Genomic DNA, 11,867 nt, shown 5'->3' on the forward strand with positions numbered 1-11,867 from the left:
CTGTGTTTTAGACATAGCAGCAGGAAACTGACCTCTACTCCTCTTCCCCAACCAAAATACGCATGAGTGTACCCCAAGCCCTGGCTATAAAGGAGATGTGAAAGGTCATTATAAGCTTTTCAATCTCTGCTACACAGAACACACCAGTAAAGGGGGAGTTGGACGGAAGCTGAGTCAGTCAATCTACAGTAGCCACTCCGGGCTTGTCGCAGCCATATGATACAATGGCCGTGTCCCCTATCATCTGTCCCTTTGGGGAGTCAACATCCATATGCATTTGCCTCTCAGCAACTCAAGTTGTTTTCTTTCTTTTTTAATTTAACTATCATGACTGTCTCTCCATGTTAATACATCTCCAACATCAGTCTTAATACTGAGGAAGATGGAGGAGACCATAATGAATATGGCAAGAACACGGCCATGTTTCAGTACATCTAAAGTACTGTTTCTTAAAGTGTAGTCCAAACACTGCTTGCCGAAGAATCACCTAGAGCGCCTGTTAAAAATGGAGACTAGGAGACCCAACTCAGACATACGAAATCAGGATCTCTGGAACTGGGCCCCCAAAATGCACATTTGTAACAAGCTCCCAGATAATGTTTATCTCACTAAGTTTGAGGATCGTCCATTTATTTTAAAGTGAGGAATTATTTCCCCCAACAAACCAGAATATTTCTGTTTTCTTGAACTTTTCTGCTCTCTGGTTTTTATTTTAGGAGACAACAATGGATGGTCTTTGCAACTTGACACATATTTGGCCTATAACTACAAAATGACTTTCCCATATTCCTTTGATGCAGAAATATCAGAATGCCGTAAGTAATCAGAGTTGTGGAGTCTCCTTTTCCATGAGTTCATAATAAGACATCACATCTTTAAAAGTTGAATCCAACATATTTGTTTAAATAAAAATGTTAGTTGTAGTTTTCCTATAGCAAACTCTATCAGACATGCTCTTAATTTGAGTATTTTATGTAAAATTACTCAGGGATCTTAGTGTAAAAGTACTAAATCATGTCAGGTATTGTTGTGAACAAAATTACTGTTAGTCAGTCAGGGTTGCTATTTTATGTTCCCTTTTTACAGCCACTATAAACTCTGATATAATGGAAACTGTGGAAATAGAAGAGCAAAAAAGCTGTTTGGATTTTAATGTTTGTAGATGAAAATTTTTCTGAGGTCTAAACTATAGAGCTACCAAAAAAAAAAAAAGCCTTATTAATTATAACCTGCTATGTCTAATGATATACCAAAAACCTCCCAAAACACTGGACAGTGTGTGGGAGGGCAACCTCAAGAATTAACTCTATAATATATTAGATCAGGAATTTTACGTGAATCATTTCTTTTACATAAATTTAGTCTATTCTAATAAATTGTACAAATGTAAATTTATGCCTTGGAGTTGTAATTTTGATCCTAGCTTTTCCAAACCTTAGTTAAAAAGCAGGGGTTGGGGGGAGGAATCTTTTACTATAATTTTTCCTTTGTGTTCTACCATAAATTGTAAATTATAAATTTTGTTTTAATTTTTAATATTTTTTTGTCTTCAGTACTCAAATGAGATTAAGAAAAACTACTAACAATCCCCAGTTTAAGGGGGTGTACATTCCTCCTGTAAATCTCAGGTTACTCAGCAATTTGTCTCAGCCTCACGCTGTCTCCCAGAATGTGAAGACCAAATTACTTGATCATTGAAAAGCTAAAAGCTTTGGGGAAAGAAAAAAGTTAACAGGTGTAATTTAACTGCTAATATAATGGGGGGAAAAATTAATGGATTAAGCCATGTTACCTCAAAACATAGCTTTTATTTTCTTTTTTGTTTTATTATATATACTTTTCATTTCTTACATTTTAATTGAATCTTCGTATATCTCACCTTATTCCCAAATGGATTTTAGGCAGCTTAAAATAAAAATATGGCTACTAGCAGACTTAAACCATTAACATAACATAAAAGACAAAAAAAAAATCACTGGTAATTGGGAAAGAGAATGGAGAAGAAAAATAAGGAAATCTCCACTGAGAAAAGTTCAGCAGCTGAACTGCATCCAAAGCTTAGTTCTGCATTTTGTAGTCATAAGGACAAAGAGGGAAGATAATGGGCTACATAACTCTCATAGTGTGGTTTGTAAAGAAAAAACAAACAAATTAGGGGTGGGGTGGAAGATCAGGTCAGCAAGAGAAATACATTTTTGCCTGCTCCTGAACTCTGAGAGAAATTTGTCACAAGTATAATTACACAAGAGGGATGCAGCTACACAATAAATGATGTATAAAAAAATGCAGAGGTAATGTTTTGATCAGGGCTTAGTAAAGAACAAATATATAACTTTTAATTAGAGTTTTTTAAAGACAATTTGAGGAGGGGTGGTAATAATTAAATATCTTTTTGGAACTTAAAAGCAGTGTGAAAATGGAATAGAAAGTATAGTGTAAAATTTGGGAGTGATACTTGAATTAAGGTTCCTATTGTGCCACTTTATCTAAATCACAGTATTATGAGGATTTATTAGAAATTAAGCCGAGAATGGCTTATAATCATTTTTGGCTGAATGAAAGAATGTGAGAAGTTCACATTTATCAAGTCTCTTCTCAAGCACAGTATCACAGAAAATATTCTACCATTAACTAATATATTAATAAAGTTTAAATTTGAGGATTTGGAAAGTACAGAGAGTTGGAAAGAATTATTTATTCAACCAGAATTTCACCATTTGGAGACCACCAGCATTAACTCGCTGGTGAATTACTCATCCTTTTTTATTTTAACGTAGCTGAAATGTCCTGTACAAACCATTTTCTCATATTTTCAATTACCATTTTAGCATAACCTAAAAGCATAATATTATGCTTATATTATTATAAGCATATAATATGTTATTATATGTTATCATAAACCCTTTGAAATATACTATAACATACATTGTAAGCGACATAATTTGCTTAATCATTCTTTTGTTGTTAGATTTGGGTGTTGGTTTTTTTTCACTTTTCCCTATTATAGGTAACCCTTTAATCAACATGTATGGTTTATCTTAACTCAGCCTCTATACGTAGAAAAAAAACACACTGGAATTCATGCTAATCTCACTGCCTTCCATTTTTACCCTTCTTACTCTCACTCCCAGGACCCTCATCTTCTCAACCCTCACCATCCCTTCCCCACAACAGAAACACACAGTCACATTCAACATGGCTCTTACGTAAAGAGACAGAAACAGTTTTCAGAGGTTTATAGCCAAAACGGTTACTTACCACTATAAAACTGTTTAAAAGTTCTTGGCAGAGACTCTGTTTACAAAAAAAAACAAAAAACACACAAAACCTGAGTTATGATCTTGATCTCTCGTGATCTTGTAAAGGTGTCTGCAGAGTTATTTGGGAGGAGAGGAAGAACACCTGTCGCCCCATATCTGAGCCAAGGCTGTGGCCAACTGTGCTCATGAGCAGCCATCCCCCAGCTCTATCCCAGGCACCTCTGCTTTGCCATTTAGACACATTTATTTCTACANAGAAAAACACACAGCTAAATATCACTTTTAGAATGATCATTTATAACTTAATAGTATTTTCAAATGAAATTTATTTTTCTAGTGAATAGAAGGACTTTTTCCTTAATAGACCTTTTAAAATACATCCTAAAATATAGCTTCAAAAACCTTTCCCTTATTGTCTTAAGCTACTTAAATATTGACACCAATAATAATTATTAAAATTGAGAAATAAGTCAAATGGAAATAGTGATAATAAAATTTAGGGGAGCTACCAAAAATGTGATACACCATCAAATAAATTAAATTGACTCCCATATATTGAACTATAATATGAGCTAATTATATTTAGAAAGAACTGTTACTTTTGTATTATCACAGGCATCTTAAACAAGTACTCTTAGTTGGGTGTTAAGTTCCGGGTTTTCTTAGAAAACCCATTTCTCTATAACAAAGCACTTTACTGATTATATAAAAAAAAGTTAGTACAAAAAGCATAAGGCATCAAAACTGAGCATTTCTCATGTACACAATGTAAGCAAAATGAATAGATTTAAAGTTTTCAATTGAATTCACAAAAATCCTTTTTTTTCTAAAATGTTTGGGCAATTCATATTTTATATACATACATATGTCAAAATTGATTGCACCATTTTTATAATAACTTTGATCATTACTGATAAACTTCAATATGGAAATGTACAATTTTCCCCTGAGTTATGTCATTTAATATAATTTCTATATATTTCCATGTTTTTGCCATGTTTAACCAATTTTTCATCTTTACTCAGAACTGTCACAGATGCAGAGTGGAGGCCAAATAAACGATCTTCAACAGTCATTTTAGCAGTGTTTTGTGAGACAATAACAAACAAAAAAACAGCAACCTTATATTTTTTCAGCTAAAATTCTTAGTTACTTTAGAGAATACATCTAGGTCAATACCAAGGAAACCTAATTACGAAAAAGTAAGGACTCTCATTCAGGAATCATTTATGTCCATTTTAAACTGAGTGCTAACTCAGTAGTAAAAATAAAACACTAATGTAACATCAGATTTTCAGATGCTATATAATGTATTCACTACATTGAAATGTTTAATTTAAAAGGAGCTCTTTGCATTTCCAGATTAAAATTTGCTAGCATTTCTTCTTCTATATTATAAGCAGGTGGCTGTACAGAGAGGGCTCCGAGGTATGATTACACAGTCCCAACTTCATCCCCCTGCTAGAGGCAGGTTGAATAATTACACCATGGAGACCCAAATTCTGACACCTCCCCTCTATGGACTTTCTTTGAACATCCCTCCCTAGCTCTGCCCTTTAGCAGCCTTGACTACAGGAAAAGGATGAAGACATTAGTCACCCTGTTTCCATGTTAGTGTTTCCATGATCCATAGGGAAAATGGAAACCGCTTCTAATTCATTTTGGGTGGTATAATAGGTTAGTATCCACTAAAAAGTCACGTCTACCCAGAACCGCAGAATGTGACCTTATATGGAATTAGGGTCTTGCAGGTGTAATGAAGTAAAGACTTTCTGGTTTCCCCAAGATTTAGCCCAGGGAGAAGGTGGTGGGGAAGAAGACCTTTCCCTCTCTGGTCCATGTCTCTTGTTCAGCCTAGGAAGAGCAAAGCCCATTTTTCTTTTTTGTTTTTCCAAATCTATTATCAATGCCCAAACCTAGACCTTTGAAAATCACATATTAAGAATGTGACTCCTTTGTTATTGTTGCGGGAACCCAGACAAAGAGACAGGACACCAAGGCGCGGGAAGCAACTTTTACTAATGCCGGCACGGGCTCAGTGGATTCACATCCAGAGGCTGAGCCCCCACTCAGGTGGGATTTGGGGTTATATACCCTGAGGTTTCCGAGTTCCTTATTAGGACATGTGGCCATTGTGCCAGTTCCTGATTGGCTCTCAGGTGAGGTAGGAATTTGAAAAGGTTAAACGCAGAAGTCTTGCTGACCATACAGTTCAGGAATGTCTTTGTCTGAAGCCCGTGCAAAATCCTTGGTGACCACATGGTCTGGGAAGGTCTTTGTCTAGGGCCCATTGCCACATTATCTGCAAACTTCTGCGTCATCCATTCCCCAAAAGCAATGAAAGTGGAAAACTTTGACTGCCTACTATAGGAAAAAGGGCAGAGCGTGCAAGGAATTCCAGAGAACAAAAACTTTGTTAATACCCCAGAATGTTTTCCTGTCCCTGGCTTGGCACTTACTAATCTATGAGAATTAGATAAACAGTATTTATTTATACATGGGGTAGTGATGATGTATGTTTTTTAATAGGACTATAAGAATGTTTGAAGTGTATTCAAGGACTCATAATTTTTAATTGGGCCTGCATTTAAAATTCTGGAACACTAAAAATTCCTTCATTTCCTGAATACAGCTTTTTATAAGTGCTGTCAAAATGATAATACCAGGCAATTTGATATAGAAGTCAGCTCTTCTCATTTTAGAATATTCCATCAAAGTCAGCAATTTGTCTTTTTTAAGGTTAAAAACACAGGAGGAAAAGTGACATGGGTCATAAATATGTTTATTAATACACAACCATGCATTATATGTTAAAAAATGATTGGTGTTCTATTTATTATTCTCAAAGTAGCATTGGAAATACCTAGTAGCTGAACCCTTGACTTTTCTATAAACAAAAGCTAGGTTTTTTTATCTAAATATGTTTATCTGCTTATCCAACAATGCTTACATGTATTTGGATTAACTCCACAAAGACTTTCCATCTCAGGGCACTTCCTACTCAATAGGACACAAAATATAGTTTCTTTAATGGTCCCAATTTTCTTTCTTTCTTTCTTTCTTTCTCTTAATTATGTTGGGGAACAGTGTGTTTTTCCACGACCCATCAGCTCCAAGTCAAGTAGTTGCTTCAATCTTGTTGTGGAGGGCACAGCTCAGTGGCCCTTGTGGGGATCGAACTGGCAACCTTGGTGTTATGAGCACTGCGCTCTAACCAAGTGAGCTAACTGGCTGCCTCCCCCAATTTTCTTAAAAAATATGCCCAGGATAATGTTACACACCTTAATTTCTTCAAAGAGTTGCCTCCAAAGGTACTGGGAGCCAGAGCCCAAAAAGAGACAAATGCATTCTATCCAGCAAACTGCTATTATCATTCCAATTTAAGGACATTCTACACAATTAGTTCGATGAATTCCTCTGCCAGGTCAGGCTGCATCTTCAAGGTTTATTCTAATGGCCCAGGGTCTCTGGGGATTATTACCTTGGGGGGGGGGAACAAACAAAACAACAACAACAACAACAAAAAAAACATGCTTCACTGTGTCCCACGAATGGGTGCTGAAAACTGAGTAAATATCTTAGAATCAGGAATGCTCTGCTTTGCATAAATCCTAACTTTATAGATTAACCCCCTATTCATTCATTCACCAGTAAGTATGGATACTTTGTAACCTGTAGGATTTCAGCCTTCATTTAAATAAAAGAGATCATTTAACACACAGTATCATCACACCCTCTTTGTTCAGGCCTCGTCTCTGACAGAGGCCCAAGGCCTTCAACTTTTGGTTATTCAAAATCCAAACATCAAGGGAACCTGGGGGTGGCTCCTGCAAATCTAGGAGCAGAGCCCAGAAATCTGCATTTTTAACAAACACTGCAGGTGAATATCACACCTGTTAAAGTTTTGAAATGATTCACTTCTCAGTGCAAACAGTTGTTATTACCCAATTCAGAGAACCTAGAAAGTGATTGATTAGTCTAGAGCTGTGGTTTTCAAACTTTAGCAAGCATCAGATCAGCTGGAGGGCTTGTTAAACTGCAGATTGCTGGGCCAGTCTACAGAGTTTCTGATTCAATGCCTCTGGAGGAGGGCCCAAGAATTTGCTTTTCTCTGAAGTTCCCAAGTGAGACAGATGCTGCTGGTCTTGCACCTACACTTTGAAAATTACTAATCTACATATACCCTTTCTTGTGCAAATGCAAAAGCAAATACTGGGTGTTTTGGTCTACCTGACTATTAGCAATCAGCGACTTTGCTAAAAAAAGGAAATATGCTCCTTCTGGTTGACAGGATTTTTCTGTTACTGAAGCTAGCTGTCCACTGCAGTGTAAGAAGGACTTTAGGCTGACTAGGGTGAATCTCCAGTTATTCCAAAACTTATTCCAAGAGTCACCAGGATATTTATGGAAAAAATAGATTCTCCAGGCCCAATACTAATCCAATAAATCAGAATCTCCATCTAGCCACCTGTGGTTTTGATAAGTACCACAGGTTCCCAATTTTTCTTATAGCATAAGAGAGACTGGGTTTTCTTTAAGTGCCTTTGAGAACAGAACCTCATCATTCATCCATTCATTCATTCAATTAGCAAATATTTGTTGAGTTCATGCACCATGCAGAACCAGGTTTTTCTTGACCTATGTCACTAATTTTTATTCACAGCACCATTACATTCATTACATCCATTTTTTTAGCTAAAAATAATCCTGGTTAATAAATATAGTTTTAATATATTTTTAATATATATATAATATATGTATTATTTTATATATAATATATATTATACATATAATATGTATATATGTTATACACTATATACATATATATATATTTTTTTTTTTTAATCAATGTTGTTCATACAGCACTACCAAAACATACTGGAAAGCAAATCCCCTAACAACATTCTCTTAATACAGTGCTTTTTACGCTACCCTATGATGTCTCAAAAAAAAAAAAATCAAAGAATCAAATTTCACTGAGATCATCAATAAAGTATGAAAAACCATTCTACTCACTGCCCCAATACATCCTTAAAATATAAAGGATACAGGATTCAAAATACAGAAACACATATACTAAAAGCTGTTTTCTTAAAAATGCTAACTTTCCAACTCTAATTTTGGCTACATTTCCTATGTTATACATCCCTGCCTTCTGGTGGGAGGGAAAAAGTACTTTGGGAAGGCAGAATGGAAGGTAAAAACTAACGACTTAAAAGCTTGTTTGTTGGAAGATGTTGCTGTTTAAGAAGAGATCGCCCCCGTGTTATATATGCTGTCACTTGGGGAAGTATAAGCAGATTTGTCCTGTTTCTCTCTGCATTCTGAAATTCCCCACTTCCCTTCTGACATCACCTCTTGTTCTCTTCCTTTCCCTCTTTTTTTTTCCAACTGGTGGGGGTGGCGTGAGGTACAATGAGGTAGAAAAGAAGAAAAAAAAAGGGTCAGGTTAAGAAAGACACAGAGGAGAGAAGCAACATAAATAGCTGCCTCATTTGGATTTGCTGGACTAAAATATTGCAACTAAGGCCATAGATCGTGACCCCCTTACAACTGCAGAAGGGCGAGAGTGATGGTGAGGACAAGAGATCAGGAAAGAGCACAAAGCCCATGATTTTAAGGCCCGCACTGTGAATGACAAAAATGTAGCAAATCGAAATAGTTCATAGGTAAAAGTTCAGTGAAGGAGAGGGCCTGCTAAAGAGCCAGAGTGGGAGAAAATCGACGTCTTCTGGCAGCCACCCAGCCCCCTGCTCTGGTGAATTTCCTAGCAGAGAAGCACAGAAACAGGCCTGGGCTCTAGAAGGCTGCCACCTCAGCTAATTGCCGTTGCTGTTTTCCGAGGCCCAAGCAGATGTGTCAGGGACACAGACATGAACCTGAGTGTGCACCTCCTTCTCCCACAAGGCGCAACAGGCACTGAAGTCCTTCAGACACTTGCAAGCCCGCTTTTCACCCTTACTCTGTAGCTACACAAAAAACTTATAAAAATAATCAGTGCCTCAACGTACCCAGAGCCAAGTGATTTATCTTACATATTTTATTTATAACATTTATCGATGTATACACATCCATGATATTAATATAAAAACTAATTTATTTTTTTTTTAATTTTGGTAATACCTTAATGATTTGCAATACTTTCATTGATTCCATGAATAACAATAATGATGAATTTAAATTCCAGTTAATAACTACTTCTGTGTGTTATTTAAATAAATAACACATTTATTTAACAAATTTATTTAATTAAATTAAATAACAAATTTATTTATTTAAATAAATGTTTGTATAAGTCACACAAATCTGATGTAAGAGCATCAATAATGGAAATGAAACAGATAACAGAAAAATAGGTAACAAATAGTAATAGCTAAACATTTAAAGCTGATGTCACAAAAAGTTGGAATTCTACAGGGAGAATATAAACTGATTAAATAATTGATTTGGCCTAGAAAATAAAAATTAAAAGAATGTTATTGTTTGAATTACTTAGTTATTTTAAATAATTCTGTTTCTTGGTAACTCATTTAAACTTCTCAGAATAAGGTTTTTCATCTGTAAATGGAGATGACAATAATGACCACTAGAGCAACTGTGAGGATCAAATAAATTACCCAGTACAATGTGGTAGATACTTGTTAAATATTCGTTCTCTCAGATGCTAAGTGCTAATATTCAATCTCTCTGTTAAAATAGGGGGGGGGTTTCAAATCTTTCACAGAATTCTTCTTTTTCATTCCTAAAGACATGAATCAAGTTTTTAAAAATAAAAACTTGCCAAAAAGTCAACAAACTCAGCTAAACCAGGAAAGATAATTTAATGCCATTAAATTCAAAACCTGACAGCCAAGGAAACAAATAGATGATTCTGGAGCCCAGTAGAGCAGAACAGTTTATAAGGACCCTAACCCAGCCTTAGATCCCATATAAGAGAGGCAGGAGAATGCTGACAAGTGTCGCCAACATTCCTGTAGTGAGACCCAAAAATTAACCTATACTTGAAACTCATGGGTTCAGGAAAAACGCACTACTTTGTTCTCATTCATGAGACCCCACTTGAGCTTCCCAAATGAACTAAATGTCCAATCATATTTAAACCATATTTTAATCCAACCATTCCATCGGCCTCTGTATCTATCAGGGTTTAATGTAAGAAACAAAACCCACTCTAGGTATGTCAAACAGAAATTAGATAATTACAAAATTTTCAGAAGGGCTAGAAAAGTGGGAGTCAGCAAGATCCCCACTGGTGCCATTAAATCCAAGAGCACACCCCCATCACTGCAATCCAGAGCCCGAGACAGCACTGACCCTGCGGCCCCTTCTACCAACACCACTGCGTCTTAATACCCACCAAGTGGATGACACCAGAAATGCCCTGCCACAGCAATAGCTGCCTCTTAACACAATGTCTGTGTTTTAGACATAGCAGCAGGAAACTGACCTCTACTCCTCTTCCCCAACCAAAATACGCATGAGTGTACCCCAAGCCCTGGCTATAAAGGAGATGTGAAAGGTCATTATAAGCTTTTCAATCTCTGCTACACAGAACACACCAGTAAAGGGGGAGTTGGACGGAAGCTGAGTCAGTCAATCTACAGTAGCCACTCCGGGCTTGTCGCAGCCATATGATACAATGGCCGTGTCCCCTATCATCTGTCCCTTTGGGGAGTCAACATCCATATGCATTTGCCTCTCAGCAACTCAAGTTGTTTTCTTTCTTTTTTAATTTAACTATCATGACTGTCTCTCCATGTTAATACATCTCCAACATCAGTCTTAATACTGAGGAAGATGGAGGAGACCATAATGAATATGGCAAGAACACGGCCATGTTTCAGTACATCTAAAGTACTGTTTCTTAAAGTGTAGTCCAAACACTGCTTGCCGAAGAATCACCTAGAGCGCCTGTTAAAAATGGAGACTAGGAGACCCAACTCAGACATACGAAATCAGGATCTCTGGAACTGGGCCCCCAAAATGCACATTTGTAACAAGCTCCCAGATAATGTTTATCTCACTAAGTTTGAGGATCGTCCATTTATTTTAAAGTGAGGAATTATTTCCCCCAACAAACCAGAATATTTCTGTTTTCTTGAACTTTTCTGCTCTCTGGTTTTTATTTTAGGAGACAACAATGGATGGTCTTTGCAACTTGACACATATTTGGCCTATAACTACAAAATGACTTTCCCATATTCCTTTGATGCAGAAATATCAGAATGCCGTAAGTAATCAGAGTTGTGGAGTCTCCTTTTCCATGAGTTCATAATAAGACATCACATCTTTAAAAGTTGAATCCAACATATTTGTTTAAATAAAAATGTTAGTTGTAGTTTTCCTATAGCAAACTCTATCAGACATGCTCTTAATTTGAGTATTTTATGTAAAATTACTCAGGGATCTTAGTGTAAAAGTAATAAATCATGTCAGGTATTGTTGTGAACAAAATTACTGTTAGTCAGTCAGGGTTGCGATTTTATGTTCCCTTTTTACAGCCACTATAAACTCTGATATAATGGAAACTGTGGAAATAGAAGAGCAAAAAAGCTGTTTGGATTTTAATGTTTGTAGATGAAAATTTTTCTGAGGTCTAAACTATAG

General features: G+C 36.2%; 1 protein-coding gene across 1 annotated transcript in view; it reads left to right on the forward strand.

The window, feature by feature from the left end:
* Nucleotides 1-11,867, forward strand: part of RXFP1 (relaxin family peptide receptor 1) — an 83,989-nt gene that overhangs the window by 40,539 nt on the left and 31,583 nt on the right. Inside the window, exon 3 of the mRNA XM_019667496.1 lies at nt 717-815. Coding sequence (XP_019523041.1) covers nt 717-815 — 99 coding nt within the window. The remainder of the gene's footprint in view (nt 1-716; nt 816-11,867) is intronic.

Source organism: Hipposideros armiger, unplaced genomic scaffold (genome assembly GCF_001890085.2).
Source record: "Hipposideros armiger isolate ML-2016 unplaced genomic scaffold, ASM189008v1 scaffold_498, whole genome shotgun sequence".
In the NCBI taxonomy this organism is placed as follows: domain Eukaryota; kingdom Metazoa; phylum Chordata; class Mammalia; order Chiroptera; family Hipposideridae; genus Hipposideros; species Hipposideros armiger.